The following is a 16708-nucleotide window of genomic DNA, read 5'->3' as shown; positions in this document are numbered from 1 at the left end:
GGGGTGTTTAACAACACATGCCTAAGTCTGAAATTTACCTTTATTAAACAGACCACTGCAGCATTTCACGAGCCTTACAGAGATGCACGCACGGTGACACTTTTACACGCAGCTTTTAATCACACGACTGAGGCCACTGATCCTCCACAGAGACGTAACTCAGTCATTCGATAAGGAACTGTACTGAGAGGTTTACAATGACCACAACGCCAGGGAACAGTAGCTTTAAGTAAGATGGACATGGGGAGTCTGCTGTCAGTTTCTAAAGGACTGAAGACAAATGGTTCTGCTTTGCACTCAATTTTCTTCTTCACAACAACAACTTCCCAGTGACTTCATGCTTGTGATAATGGACGGCAGTAACCATGTGCAACAATGCCAAATTTTAATTAAAGAAGGTTGTAAAGTTTCTTGGAAAAGGTCAAGCAGTCACGGTAAAGTCATGAAGTGGTGCGTGGGGGTTGGGGAGAGTTTCCCCCGACAAACGGGACAGGGATGTAGGAACTAAATGTGCCATGGAATCACAGTTTCCAACCCAGAGAGCATGGGCTGCCTTGGTAGTGCTGAAATATGAGAAACTATCAGGGTTTATTTCAAGTTTATTTACTCTTTCACCACTTCACTAAATGATCCTCCCATTCAACACTCCAGGCCAAAGATGGAGAGAAATCCTCGAGGTTACAATATTTTCCTTTTTCTGTTAAACAACATTTTTCTTTTTTTGACAGACTGAATGATATCTGCCACTGTAATTGCTTCCTTATTTGGTGAATTAAATATTTACACTTGGCCTATCCTAATCCAAAGTTTATGAGAGATGTAAAAGGACATTAAGGGGAAAGACATTTATTTTAAAAGCTCTGCTAACTGAGGCCATCACCCCAAATGGTGTGTTTGGACCATCTGAGAGAAATGGTTTACTTTCTGAAAAAAAAAATATTTCCCTTAGCTGTATTCACAGATGGAGAAATTCCAGATTTGACTTCTCATTTAATGGCCCGACGTACATGCTGCGTGCACCGCAAATATCTCTCAAAGCTGATGGGAGAAAACAGAGACGGCCATTGAGGAAACCTGCAGTTCTTACTTTGAAGAATTCCACTGAGGAGAGTAAGAGAGATTGGAGGGGTGGGGGGGTGGGGGTATATATACCTCTGGCTGAAACAAGGCCGTCATGGAAAAATACTGATATTTCATGCACGGAAATGCCAGTGTGTGCACCTCAAAAACACAGACGGGGAAAGAACAAGGCTGAGTGCTAGGTACAGGGGTTACATGAGACAGGTGAAACTGAGAGAGAGGGGGAAGGAGTACTCCTATGGGATGAGTGGGCTGTTTTCTTTAATATTCACCAGACTAGAGTAAACTTGGATGGGAGTGAACGTGGATGGAGTCGGGACGGACTGACAGAATATCTCTCTCACACACGAACATATGGCAGTTTTAACATCCTTACCTCTCCTGCAGTGCCTCATGGCCATTTTGCACATCCTGGACTCAGCAATGGTGGGACAGGGTATCGTGTCCTTGGGTGGTTTCTTAACAATGTGCCGCGTCCGGGTCTCCAGACCCCACTTATAGCCACAGGTTTTGTTTCTCCTGGTGCAGGCTCCCCATTCGCTCCATTGGCCCACCTCGCAGCCCTCTGCAGAGACACACAGGAACAGTGATGAAACCACAGCAGAGGGCAACTCAAAGACCTACAGGTCAAGCTTTAATACAGGGTGAAGAAGCTTTACTGTGGATACTATAACCTCTATGTGTGTGGTCCGAGTTGAACTGCTTGTTTTTAGGTCTTAAATAAGCAGACCAACTGAGAAGTTATGGAATACTGTGTACAGGTAAGGAGAGTTTGTTTATTCTTTTGAAACCGGATCTTTTCATGTTTTGTACATATCTGTGTTGCTTCACGTACCTCCACACTCCATAGTTTCCTCCAGCGGAGCAAAGCCCTCGGGGCACTTGTCAAAGCAGCGCCCTTTGTGTAGGTAAAAGCCCAACTTGCACTTGGTGCAGAAGTCTTTACTGAAGCAGGACTCGCAGTTCTCTATCCTGCATCCTGGAGGAAGAAGGAGAGAAAGAGGAGAGACATCAGGGTCTGAGCAGCCCTCTCATCTGGAGTTGATCGAGAGCTAAGGGGTTTGGGGACAGGGTTCTTCAGAGGATTAGATTCTCCTGAAAAAAAAAGAAAAGAAAAAGAAAAGCCAGCGATGCCCTGCGGATCATTTCTCTCCGGGGCTCAAGTGTGTTTCAGAAAACTTGTTTTGCCTGACAGATTTTTTTTTTTTTTTCATCTTCCTGTTCTTGTTCAGAGTGAGAAAACAGTGTGAAAACACAACAGCAGAGACGGTGAGGAATTATGTCACACTGACCTCTTTCAACAGTTTGCACTGACATGCAACAGTCTGGATCCAAACACACTACAGCTCACATGTTTTCAACTAATGGCGTGCTGCAACAGGAAGAATACATCCCATTAGAGCTAAACACTGTCCTTAATATGCTGTCTTATCACTCCACACTGGTCCGATCCTCAGCCGTTCCATAACTGAGGATTATTGGGAAGTCGGGTTGTCATTAAAGAATGAATGATGGTTTAATGATCACAAAGCTGGCCAGCTGTGTGGATCCTTTAACGTCTGGCTATGATATAAAAGGGGGAAGGTGGGTTAGGAAGAGGGCAGGCTCAGGGTGGGGGGGGCAATAACACTTTGCGCAGCTTTGCCAAACAAATGCTGATGCGTTTAGTCAGCAAACACAAGAGCGCACTTATCCTCCCACGCCACACCCTGCCGCTGCGCATGATACACAAGCGCCGCGCTCTCTAAGAAAGGCCTAGCAATGTGTCATCAAGCTCTTACTCTGCAAATAGCAAGTCAGGCAGGGCCAAATTACAACAACCACACCAACACGGCGACACACAGGCCCACATGATTAGAAGGAGCCTCCCAGCGCTGTCTAATTTATGAAACTCCTCAGAAGCTCTATGTGGCCCTGTTGGCCAATAGGCTTCCAGTGTTAGGGAACCACAACCTATAACCTCCTTGCCCTTGCATGGGTCTTCAGGTAGAGTGTCGTCTGCCCCTCTGGTTGCATCTCGCACGAGGACGCAACCGCACGTCAGTGCACGCGTTTGTTTCCCGACGCGTAGACCTGCGTCGCTGTGATTTTCCACATGTGAGAGCGACGGAGGGCTGAGGGCTGCTCTTTTATCTGTGACCCTTGCAAGGCCCGAGGAAGGGAAGGTTCTCACAATCACACCCCTTAATTACACCATCTCCAGCTAACCATCAGGCCTCCTCCTCGACATTCCTGCAAAACGAGGGGGTCCCTCCCCGCTTTACTTTGAACCCTAAAGTATGGCCTCTGCCCACTCACTCTGGTCTCACGCTTTCCCGACCAGTCTAAACAAACCATGGACACACACACACATATATGCACAAACACACACATACCAATCAGATATGGCTGGAGATAGACCCACTCTGCAATAAAGCTGCACTCCACATTCTGTAAATATAATTCTGACTATAAATCATTAATCTCTTTAGCAATTTCCTGTGTTCTCACGTCATTTTTATGTAATTAATTCAATCACCTGATATTATTTAGCTTAACTAAGTTTTTCTCTTGCTCCATTTTTATCTTATATCTCGACATATGTCTTGGATCTCTGGAGCTATGCAGCGCTGTAGAGATTTTGGTGTGGAATGCGTGAGGGAGGTATAAATATATTTTGCTGTCATTTTTTTTTCTGCCTCTCGTTCACTTCTTTCTGGGTGGAATCAGTCAGGCTTGTGTTTGATATAAGACAAGCCCAATACAGGCAGCAGGCTAATAAATCACCAAGCTAATTGAAAAGCACAAAGCTGTCTTTTACCCCTCACACTTCCCAGGCCTGTCATCACCTGAGAGACTTTTAGCTCCCAAACAAAAAAATAAAAGCGTAACGGGGGGGGGGGGGAAGAACATCTGGCAGTACTCTGAAACACTGGGGTTGTTGTGCAATCCACAGTTATTGACAGTAAATACGAGCAACACAGATGTGTGAAACACTGTATCCTTGCAGCCGCAGTAGCACATAACAGGGTTTTTGATTTAAACATCACTCTTGGTTACAGTTTCAGATGAAGTCAGACAATGGCTCAAATGCTGGGAAATCTTGTTTTCTAAATAGAAGATAAGTAATAATGTCGCCATGTGTGATGGATGAGGTGGATGACACATCAATGCGGCTCCACGGGATTTAGAATGCAGAGGGAGGCAGAGCTTAAGGGTCAGAGGTCATCAGAGAACGAGGTGGGTAGGAAGGGATCACTATGACAGACATTTATTCCCTCTGTCCGGTTATCAGGCAAAAGGCTATCTGGGACGGCGAGGGCTATCAGCTCCCACACTGGAAACTGGACTGGTCGGCAGCGAGGCAGCTCGTCCGGCAGCTCCAGAAACAGATACAGGGGAGCAGGGTTCATTCTCCCTGCAGGATTAACCTCTGGACCACCTTTAAAGTCTTCATCTAGGTGCCTGAGGGAGACTAATGAGAAATAATGAGGTCATCAGATCCCACTGAAGGCCCACTGTTCCTGGGACTTAAACGTATTATCATCATTATCTCCCGGCCTGGTTCTGGCTGCGAGTTACATGATGAACGCAGGAGGAAAAAAGCCTCATGCTTCAGCTGTCAGAGGCTGCGCGAGAGAAAGAGACGTCGTCACCGCTGCAGCAGTTCCATCGTTACCATTATCACTGTTACCGTTTCTGTTTTTCTCTTCTTTCTTTTTTTTCTTTGTTTGTTTGATTTTATACTATGTGGTTTGCATGTCAAGTGCATTTGAAGTTGAGAGATGAGTCACTTATGATCTAATGGCGCATGCTTGGCAGGAGCCGATGCTTCAGCTGTGGTCTGGATGGAGAAGCAGATAGATTTTTATCACGGACACTCAAAGCGTCGTGTCAGCTTCAGTCAACTGCTGTACCTCCGCGGACTGACAGCACCACCTCTCCATTTCCTTACGTGAATATTCACTTTGTAGAGAAAGGGGTGCTAAATCATTTTGTGAAGATTAATGAACCTCTCATGTTCCAGGCGGGGTCCCTTACGTTAGCCGAGCTGGAGGTGGGTTGTGAGGCTGCTGCTCATCAGTGTACCGAGAGCCTCAGCCTCCTTCAGAAAGCTAACCAGACCCGATGTTGCGCAGCAAGGGTGTCCATGTCGTAAAAGGCCTGGCAGTGTGAAGGGGGAAAACAAGCCCTATTTTTCCAGCCTTCGCCTCCAAGCTGAGTCGAACAGCTCTGACCTACTCTCTAGGCCCTGGGTTTGGCTGACATGGAAGCTCTGGCTTGCTCGCTGCCACCCAGCCATGTCTTGTGGAGCTACGGATGGCAAGAGTTCATGGTAAAGGCCGGAGCTGCCATGTTCTCCCCCAACTCTCTTCAGGCTGTTTTTTTTGTTTTTTTTTTCCACATGGGTGCTCCACCGCACGCTCGGTGTCGGGCTCGGTGAAGCAGAGGTGGTGTTCCTGTCAATCAGCATCTTCCAGAGAGAGATCGGGGATGACAGATGTGTCAGCCGTCGTCCTAGCTTCTTCACTCCAAGGAACACAGTCGGTGATATACAGGGGATCTGCTCTGGTATCTGCTCGGCCAGCTCCGGCATACACACAGACAGATCAGGCAAGCATCAGACAGTGGTCAAGCGCAAGACAGCTCCTCCACTCGCACTATAGCATGCACAATTATGCACTGTTTTGAGAAAAAACCCGCTTCAACTCTGCGTCTGGCTGTAATGTCCTGGGAGCAGGGCTTGGTTTGGTGGGTCCATTGTATTGTCTGGCAAATCTGAAAGTGCGGTTACTAAAGCTGTGATGATTAAATGTCCCTTGGTGGAACTCAAAGGCCAAAAGCAACTGGTCTTTTTTGTTGGTTAGACTGTGCAATGGAAATACCCACAAGCTCAGAATTAGAGCAAGAAAAGAGAGAAGTTGAATGAGCGACGTGGAGAGAGAGAGAGGGCCGCCGGCGCTGCCAACGAAAGGTTGAAAAACTCGTTCGTTATTTTACACAGCCTCGGTACGAATTTGGCCGAGGCCCATGATGCACGGCTCTTATCCACCTCCAACATGACATATCCCATGATGTGCTTTAAAACTGAAACGATCCTGGAAAAGATACACCCAAGCAGCTTCTACTTCAAGCCTTAATTTGATGTGACAAAGCAGTTCGAAGGACTACAATGGGATTTGGTAACAGATTTCCCTCGGTCTGCGAAATGCAGTAAAAAAAATTAAATTAATTTTTTTTAAATTACCTCAGACAGAAGAGTCTCTAGTGGCACATTACGCTGGCACTGAATGAAGCTGTGATATTTAAACTGTGCTTCCAGGATATTGGCAATCTCAGGCCTTGATCTGGGTGGTTGTTGGTTGGCAGCGAACACAGCTGGGGTTTCTAAGTGTTTTTTAAAAGCCACTGCAGTGGGGTAAGGCAACAGGGTTGGTGGCTTAAGTATATGTATGTGTGTGTAGCAGTGGGGGGTCCGTAATACACCCCGAGGGAGGAAGTTTTGAATGTAGCCCTGCTCTCGTGCTGACCCTCTCAACACTCTCTCTCTCTCTCTTATAAAAGACAGCTCTGATAGTCGCCTTTCAGCTCATAACTCTTTCAGCCAGAGAGCTCGCCTGCGATACAGAATGACTGAATACGCTTTGGCTTGGGAACGTATGTTAAAACCGAGGTATTATGAAATGTGACTGAGGCGAGAGCATGACTGCACCGCATTCAGACAGATTTGGCCGTACATAACGGAGTACACTGTGTGACTGCCGCTACAAGTCTTTCCCCGTGGAGCGGCGGGTTGACACCCACAGACACTGGTGTGGGACTTCTTCTGGGCGGCTGATAAGAAACTCTGCGGATAACAGTGGAGTCGCTGCATTTGGTTTCTGGCTCACATCGACCCATCCATTAGCTGCTGAAAGGAGTCGTTGCCAAGCACAGCCCAAGGAACATAATACACGGACGTATAGAAAAAGGTATTATGCAACAAAAAAATAAAAATTAAAGAGGCATTGCTAACAAACCGGCAACATCTCAATAATGGTGCTGCGGCTCCCACATCTCGGGCCTCGTTGAAATCCAGCTGAAGTGTAGCTGTAAATGGGCTTCCAGTTATGTTGCGGAAAGTATAGTTCCCATTGTTTTTGGCTCTAATTATGGTGTTATTTTCTCTGCAGTGAAAGGGAAACCCCCCACCCCAGAACAGTGAGCCTTAAATTTAACCGTCATCATGTGAGGCACGGTTTCTTAAATACTTCTGAGAAATGAGTAGGTTATGTATGGTAAGGCCGATAGATTAGGATGCTGAGTTAGGGTGCACTGGGCTGCTTCTGGTCTTAGAAGTTATAAATTCCCAGTATTTATGAGCAGGAAGTTGATACCTAATTTACAGTCTGTGACATTTCAGATCAACAACTGGCAAGAGTTTTTCCCTTCTGTTCACCCAATGCATGCTGGGATAGCCTGCAACTCACACATGCTGGAAAGGAATAGTGAAGATTTTTATTTTAATGTAATGTTTTTCCCACCATTAAAAATAATTTATTCTATACAGATAAGAATATATTTCTATGCTCATATGCATATTATAATACATATGAGCATATCTCACAAACTGATTATTTCAGTTGGTATTTAGCAGTATTGCACTGGTCTTAAAGTCCTCATTGCTCAATCTATAGTTGTCTGGTGACTTTTCCTTGCGTCAAATTGCATCACATTATCAGTGCACGTTGTATAAAAGTGCGTCCACCCATAGCTCTCTCTGTCACATGCCCGTGAATCCTCAGGAGCCCCTTCACAAAAACTGAAAGTGAGGCTCCAGCCAGCGAGTGCCTGAGTGTATAAGCCTTTTGCTTGTCTAGCCCATGTTTTCCTTTACCCAGGCAGTCCATGAAAAATTCTTGAATGAGATAAGATCACACAGACAAACTCTGGTGTAATAATAAGCAGCTGCTCCCCGAGTGATTTCAGAGCCTGTGTTTAAAAAGCTCATGATAACATAGACGTAATGCCACGTTCCAGGCCTCTTTGGAAACCAGGAGCACACGGCAGCTCCGACTCGCGTCGGTGGAGAACCCCTCACCGCTATCTGCCCACTGTGCCTTTGAGACCTTGTGTACCAGTTGCCCGTGTCAACTCACAAATATTCGCCGACCTGACAATTAGCTTCCAACCCAATAAAATATCCCTTTATGGAAGTTGGACATGAACTGTTTAGTGAAAATGACATGCGGAGCGCAGCTGAGAGTGAGGGTCAAATAGGGAAGTGGATTAGAGAGCCATGACTGAAGCAGTGATCACATCAAAGTAGGTCTCGCTCTGAGATCTGATGCTACGTGACAATACAAGATGTTGCTCTATGAGCAGTTTGGGAGAAGGATTCAGATTAACTTGCCACACATCAGGATCAGTTTAAGTCAAGATTCACCCAGCATGGGGATATAGTGGTGGTTAGGATAGCAGGGTTAAAGTAAAAAAAAAAAAAAATCCTTTCCACCAGAGAACAAGATGTCTTTCTCCTCCAATTTTCTCTGAGTTACGAAAATAGGGTGAAATGACTGTGGGGCCTTTCGGACTTACATATATGGGAGTGTTTTGTTTGGTGGTATCCAATCAATACCAGCTAAACAAGACTTCTACTGGTTAAAACTGCAGGTGAAAAGAACTTCCTGCACAATGTCTGTGATGACAGAGATGCTTTAACAGAGAGCAACATCCCATCACAGCAAATGTCATCGACTGACTCAAATCAAATTCCGACAATGTTAGATTCAGATTCTTTTAACTGTCTCATATATTTGTCCACCTTTGAATGAAGAACAGTGTTGACAAAGTTACTTGAATGTTACTTGAAAAAATTTAAATAAGACTAAACTCTGAAGTTAGCAGACTTCTTGCAAAGGTCTGGCCTTAGTATTGTTATTATGAAAGAACAGAATTGAATATTTTAACATTGTTTCAATCTTGAATCAAAAATTTAGATGTAGACTGCCTTCTAGATGAAGGCTGAATCAACATTGATTCAGTATCAATTATGGTTGAAAACCCAATGTTTTATTCAACATCCATCATAACGAACAATTAGGTGTCAATGTCAAGCATCAATGCAGATTCATACTTCTGTCTGACAACATTTTAATGTTGCTTCAATCTTATTTTGCTATATGGATAACTACATCCTCACACCTGCACCAAGCTAATATGTGACAGACCAGCGTGTTAACTGAACGCACAGGGAGGAAAATTATATTAAATTATTCAAACCCTTCAAGCCGAGTCCTGAGCATTAGAGGAATCATTAACTGTTACGTAATTACTGAACTGAATTCCAAATGGAAAAAAGTCATCACTGCAACATGTTACTAATGAACACATTACTTTCCCACACTGATGAAGCTTGAACATGAACATGCTCTGACACCACTTTACCAGATGTCTGGGTGACGTTTCAGTCCAACATCCAAAACTGGCCGGAGCAGCTTTACCATGCTTTTCATTTTCATAATCAAATGGAGTCAGCGGATGTATTTGCATGAAGGTCGGCAGTGATTGGGTAAGCAGAATGTTTTTTTTTTTGTTTGTTTTTAATCTTTCTTCCTGCGCTACATGTTCATATTATCAGGCCTAAGGTCTGGACACCCTCCTCTGGGGCTTCATTTTAGTGCATGTGTCAGAAGTTTGGCTCAGGGAACCAAATGGGTTCAAGTTCCTCTCTGTTTTCATATGAAACACTCAGCCAACACCTCAGGCTGAGTGTAAACCTATAACTCTCTCTCTCTCTCTCCCTGTATTTATCAGAACATATTCCATGTTAAAATAAGGTTATGATATGAGACCGGGGTGCTACATGGGGAGGAGAGGGAGAAATTTCATTAATTGGATGTTAAAGTTATTCCTTAACAAGACTCTTAGGAACATTTCAATTTCTAAATGTTACTGTTTGCAGTTAATTTTTTTTTTTTAAATAGTAAAACATAATTCAGACTGAAGGCGTAGTCTGTTTCAGTTTACGAAACCAAAACAATGTTTTCTACGGAAAGGGATAATGAAAAAAAAAGAAGAAAAAAAACATTTACTACCTACTGCAGTCCACAAGTGTAATATGTGGAACAACAAGACGACTATTAGCAAAATATCTAAAATGGTTTTACCACTGTAACAATAAATACAATTAGAATTCAATCATAAACACACTACTAATCCTTAGGATTAATGCTTTGTTTTCTCTTATCTAACTCTGATCAATGTACAGTTGATGGTGGAGGATCTGGACGCACGTTTGTGACTGGCTTTCTGTTGAAAGCCAAAAAGTACTGCCAAGAAATTACACTGTCTGGTGAGAGTCTCAATCCACAAGCCCCTGCAGACAGTCGACAACAGAAGCTAATTTCATGCCCTAATGCTAATATATAATCACCTCTGTAGTTTAATATAATATTGAGCATCAAGGCCAAAAGGACTGGTTTTTATGTGTTGCTCTTAATGTGACGACGCCTCTGGAGTATGTTCAGTGTATCTTCAGCACATGTTGGTTGCATTGGCACCTGGAGTCCATGCCTTGAAACATCCTCCTGACTATAGGATGTTAGGTAATGCAGGTGTAAAGGGAGTGTTAAAGAATAATGAGAAACAGCGCTCATCCTAGTTGACTGGAAAAATCCTTAGGGAGACACTGCTAAGACGAGACTTCACTGCCTGCATCCACCTGTATGAACAGATGAGCCGTTCAAATTGCGAGGTATGTGTGTTTTCTCTGGATAATTGACGATAAATCATTCGTAGTGGGAGAGGGGAAGTTGAGGGAGTGTGTATATGTGCGTCTGGGGAAGATGGGGTGGTGGGAGTGTTGGGGAAAGGAGGGGGGAAAGTCGGGGAGGTGCGGGAGACTGAGGGGTAGAGGTGCAGTGTGAGGGAGGCCGGGCGAAAGAGACTCGGGAGGACTCACTGGAGCACATGTTGAGTTCGGGGCTGCGCATGCCGTAGTATCCGGCTGGACAGTCGTGAAGACACTCCCCGTACTGCCTCATCCTCTCCCTCCGCAGGAACAGGAAGAGTTTGGGCTGGCAGTTTACACAGCCGTTGTCCCTGGAGCACACCGAGCAGCCTTTACAGATGGGGTACGCTCCATAGCTAGCTGCAGGACAAACACAGAGGAGGAAATGGAAGAGGTGATTAATAAGATGGAATTAAATTGACATTGCATAATGGTGTCAGTATGATTCAAACAGTATCTGCAACTCCTCCGCACATACTTTTCTGACATCAACAATCCAGCAGTTACCCACTTGATGCACTGATTGACCGGGTGTGTGGAGGTGAGAAAGCAGGAAGAGGTTGAACATCTCTCAAGCCCTCTTTTTTCACCGCTTTCATATTTAACAACGAGTGCAACATCATGAATGCCATTGAGGAAAGGTTGTAAAAAAAAGTACAGTTATCTCCACTTGAATGATTACCCGTCTCTATGACAACAGGCTTGACACCGGTTTGAATGTGGTCGCTTCACACACTTTTGCCCCAAGCCTGGTCCAGACGACCTGCTGTACGAACTTCAAAGCCTTAAAATTGAGTTTTAACAAAACAACAATTTGCCCTATTACTACAAGTGTTGCACAGATCGCAGCTATATCTATATCTTTGTCTATAAAAATCAACATTCTGATTAACAGCAGGTGCGTTAAAAAACATATAATGTATGAGGAAAGTAATCATATTCTCTACAACGTGAACATATTTTAAGGTTCATTTCAGTCAGGGACAAATTAGATCGTGTTTGGACCGCTGAACTCGTTATATTTTATTATTTATTTTGGGCGGCGGCCAAATGTTATTATGAGCTTTTAAACTGTTGTTGAGGAGGTAGCTGTGACATCCAGAATTTTAGTTGTAAAAATGTCAGACTGTGTTCAGGCTATTGTGGAAATACCTGTTGCCATTTTCATTTTTACCAAAACAGAAGAACTTTTACTTTAAATAAATGTTTGCTTATTTAAAAACCAGGGTATTTCAGTGTGATGTTACAGAATCAGCACTTGTAATATCACACTGGGAAAAAATGTGTGATCGGGCGGAGATCTCTAAATCATGGAAAATGTGGGGATGATTTATGCGTACATGCAGATTCAGATCTAATAACTACAGTACACTTGCCACCTGGCCTCCAAATTAACCAGGAATCTGTCAAAAAAATGCTTTGTACTATGTGAGCCTTTGTTTTCGTAGTTGGTAAACCTATTTGCATTGGTATCTTGGGCATTGCTCCACATTCAGTCAGTTTCAACACTGATCTTGTCTGTGTGTGTCAATGTCGTCATTGACACACACAGACAAGATCCATGATGGTCATCACCAAGAGAAAAAGTTTTAATGCAACCAACCTTACTGATCATTGGATTCATACCCATCTTTTTCTCTTGAGGATTAATACCAGCCCCTTCTTTTGTGTTTAATTTAATCACATCATTCACTGACAGTTCTCGCAAGGCTCCTTTTGTATCTCAAATTTTCTACCTGGTGCACGATGGCGGTGCAGACCCAACTGTGGTGCGGGTTAGCGTTATGCTACAGGGAGCGTAGCTCAAACTGGACCTGAGAGAATGTAGCAATTTTAAATGTAGGTCAGTGGCGCTGTTAGTTTTTGCTACGCATTGGAAAGTGCATCTAGCATGGCGGTTCAGAAGGCTGTTTATTCTGTGCGAGCAAACAGAAGAGCAGAACTCTTGTCGACCATCACTCATGTGTGGACGACCCCGACTTCACCCGATGACAAGAACAGAGTGAACTTGAGACGATGGAGTCGACTGTGGGAGGGCTGACCGGTAGAAAACAAGCCGAGTACAAGGATAAAACCAAAACAACCATAATAGATATATCAGCAGGATATTCTGTAATTCATAGTAAATGTGTCCAATTCAACAATTTGTCATTCATGCAAACTCTGGTTCCCCTTTCGGCGTTCGTATGCTGATTGGTTATGAATGTGAATATTGCATTAATTCTGGTCAGAGCTGGCCTGCGGAACGATTGTGTTGAGACAGCCGATGAAAGCCCCCAAAAACCGCAGTGGCTGTGGCCTCAGCTCGAGTTGCCTGCGGAAGACAAAGGACCCAGTAAAGAGACGGTCCATTCCACAATAAGTGACTTTCAGTGTAAACTCCTTAGCGTCCCGTTTACAGGAAAATGTCCTTGGGCGAATCCAATCTCTCCAAATGAGAGTAACACTTCAATTGATCTTAGCCAAGTCTTAAATATCACAAGCAGGGAACGGGTAAGAGCACCGCTCAAACTGAGCGACCTACCACAACGCTTAATAAAACACTGTGCAGCAAACTGGACAAACCCTGAGAGACAGAGCAGAGCATGCCGGCATTACTGGCCGTGGATCCGCATATTAGATTTCTCTGAACAGATTCACCCAGACGAAAGTGAGCGCTAAGTGGGCCCAGTGCAAGCATCAGTTTGTAATCATGTGAAAATCAGTCAGCAGATGTCAGTGGCTGCCTTGGACTCATCTTTTTTCATTTCTTTTTGCTGGAGCGCTGGGAGACAGTCTTCAGAGAGGTGCGCCGGCTCTGCCAAACTGCGCTCATTCTCCTGAAGCTGGGGTGGATGGAAGTAAGATTAAGTGCTAATCAAAATGTGTCTCCGATGGTCTTTAGGGATGAGGTTTTTACAGTGACACCCCATTGATCACAGCAGCGCCGGGACGTGCACGGCGAGCCTATTCATCACACACACTGGTGATAGTTCATCTCCAGTCGACACTCGCTCGGTACGACATGAAGGAGGAATGAAAACCTCCAAATTATGACTAGTTCTGGCTCTTCTAATTCTCACATGGAAAACTGTGATATGTTCAACTGTCAATCCAGCGTGTAAAATATTATTTCTTCATTCAGTTGTGACAATGCAGGTTGTCTCTCAATTCCAAACAGCATTTTCTGAGTCGTTTGGCTCGACTCGGCAGACACAGGTGCTGTTTTGACTTTCTGATACAGTTTTTAAATCATGTCCCATACAGAAATTTCTAAAATCTTTCATATTTTTTTATTTTAACATGTATAAAATGTTAAAACACACAAAAAACATAATAAATGCCTTTTTTTCTTTTTTTAAAGTGTAGAAAAAAGGTGTTTCTTTTCCCGTCAGGTAACACCACAAACATTTAAATTTTCTCTAATATATCTCAAATTGCATTCTGTCAGTCCTTCCATTCAGTAAAACTAAACTCAGACCAAACCTCAATACTTAACCATATGTTTCTGTAGAATATACTGTCTGGATGTGTTTACAGCAAACTGACATTCACATTAATTTGGTCATATTTACTCCCTCTGCCCTCGCCAAACTTGAACACAACACTGACAGAAGAGGAAAGCCAACTTGGCAAAAGTAAAGAGCCGAGAGGCTGGGAAGCTTATATCTCCAGCTCATTTCGAGCGGGGCAGCCTCGACATAACTATTAACAGTGTGCTAACAATACTATCCAAACAATAATAGAAAAATAAAATCTGGGAATTGTGGTCATCTTAGATCACTGGCCGGTCAATCAGCAGAGAAATTACAGTCGCTGAAAAGCCTCTTCATGAGTCTGGCTCAAAGATGGCACTCAACTCTGTTGTTGTTAAACATTTGTTTTGCCGGTTGCTAATCTCGCAATGCGCACTGATTGAGGAGAACATAATCACACGCCGTTTGAACGCAGCAGATCCCACATCCTGGAATCAGCAGACAACTGGGGGAAAAGAAGGGGACGGCTGTGCATGGTGGAGAGAAAGCCTGATCTAAGGAGATAAGTGTGAGTGTGTGTGTGTGTGCGTCTGTGGAAAGGTTTGGAGGTTTCAGGCCACAGGTATGTCAGGAAGGAGGCCACAATTCACAGTGTCTGGAGCAGCGCTGTCCAACTCACGTCCAACACTACCGGCATAATGTCTCACGCACTTTACATCAATCTGTCGACTGCCAGGAGGTTTCAGCCGTTCTTACAGAAAACACTCATTCATATGAATCTGATTTTTGAGACTAGACGAAATAAAAGAGCAGCTCCTTTACAACATGAGAACTGACATTGTAAAAAAAAAAAGAAAAAAAAAAAGTACTTGTAAGTGAAATAATTTTTACCTCAGCATGCTTTATTTTCATGGAAATTGAAAGCAGTTTATAATGCATGTAGCAGCCGTGATTTCAAGTGGCACCAAAGAGGAGAAAATCAAAGGGAAACGGGCTTAGTGTATGACAATCTGAAGTCTCTATAGATCACTGCAGATTAACCTAATATGGCAGGAACATGAAGCTGTAATTTTAGTGTGCTGGGGGCTGTGTTCTCAGCTCTAGATGTGGTTTTTGTTTTGAATATTATATCTTTCTCCTGTTCTCAACCGGCGGATACTTTTAAAACCCCGTCTATCCGAATGCTAACTGTGTTTTGACACATGCTCGACTGCCCTCTACAGCCTCTTCTTTCCCCCACAAATCATATAATGCCTCAGCTCTTCTAGTGTTTCCTCTGTCAATCACATGGAAACTGAAGTGACCCGGACATATAGAAAAGCCGCACAGAAAGTGCATTGTGAGATTATGGATATCAGGTTCACCATACATGTTTCTCAAGACAGGAGAACGGCGCACACGTCATTCGACGTGCCACTCCCTGCACACGATAAACCAATGTCGTTTACAGTTTCAACCACAGAATACATATTACGTGAAACAAAACAAATCCGCAGTTCCCACTTCTGACAGCTAACTTAAGATCCCTCTGAGCCTCAAGTATTATATTTACAAAAGCCCGAGTCCATATGAACATCAGTGAAGAAGCCTCTACAAGGACTTTTTAACACAAAGGCTTAATAAGCGCCTCAGTGTGTCATGTGTAAAAGGCAGAGGGCTTGTATGGAGCTGCTGCTCTTGTAAAGGGACCACACAAATAACGCTTCACATATCCTTCCTCACTCATCAACAATATATTGTGACACCCAGGCTGAGAATGATTCTTGTTCAACAAATAGAGGAAAATATATTTCAGTCCCTTTGTTCATTTGTATGTACAGTAGAAAACGTACCTCATGCGAAGGCCTGTGTTTTAAAAGAATATTTCAACAGTTGCTCATTCGCTTGTATTGCCAAGAATTAAATGAGAAGATTTATACCATTCATATGACCCTGCATAAATATGTCAGTTAGCTTAGCTTAGCAGAAAAAAAGATATCACATGTTAATTAGAGAGGTTTTGTTAGCTTTGGACTGAGCCAGGCAGATGTTTCCCTTTTCTCCCAGTACAGATGTAAGAGTGGCACCACTACTCATCTACTCATTTAACTCTCAGCAAGAAAGCAAAATTGTGTTCTTCCCAATATGTCTATAAACTATTCCTTTGATCGCATTTTTTTTTTTTTTTATCATCATCATTTTTGAAAACCAGTGCATGTGACAGTTCCAAAAATCATAAATTCAAGCCGTGAAATCAACATTACATGGTGAAATGGCCTTGCGGTTATTCACTGATAAGCATCAAAGCCGTTCAGGTGAAGTTTTGTTCACGTGTAACGATCAGTCACTTGGAACATGAGGAGTAACAGCATGTTTGGAGCGCAGCACTTTCTGCAGCCGTATAGCCCTTGCTGGGAGGTTTGCTCTGAACGCAGCTCAAGAG

At 43.7% G+C, this 16708-nt stretch overlaps 1 protein-coding gene across 2 annotated transcripts in view; it reads right to left on the bottom strand.

Moving 5' to 3' along the window:
* Positions 1-16708, bottom strand: part of rspo2 (R-spondin 2) — a 59137-nt gene that overhangs the window by 24025 nt on the left and 18404 nt on the right. For both annotated transcript variants that reach the window (XM_023410434.2, XM_023410433.2), the window contains exons 3-5: positions 11003-11191; positions 1916-2059; positions 1457-1645 (exon numbers count right to left, since the gene is read on the bottom strand). In XM_023410434.2, coding sequence (XP_023266202.1) covers positions 1457-1645; positions 1916-2059; positions 11003-11191 — 522 coding nt within the window. The remainder of the gene's footprint in view (positions 1-1456; positions 1646-1915; positions 2060-11002; positions 11192-16708) is intronic.

The sequence above is a fragment of the Seriola lalandi genome, unplaced genomic scaffold, assembly GCF_002814215.2.
Source record: "Seriola lalandi dorsalis isolate HSWRI2012SDOR001 ecotype SW California unplaced genomic scaffold, Sedor1 jcf7180002054425, whole genome shotgun sequence".
Lineage (NCBI taxonomy): Eukaryota > Metazoa > Chordata > Actinopteri > Carangiformes > Carangidae > Seriola > Seriola lalandi.
This window is presented reverse-complemented; position numbering and strand designations above follow the sequence as displayed.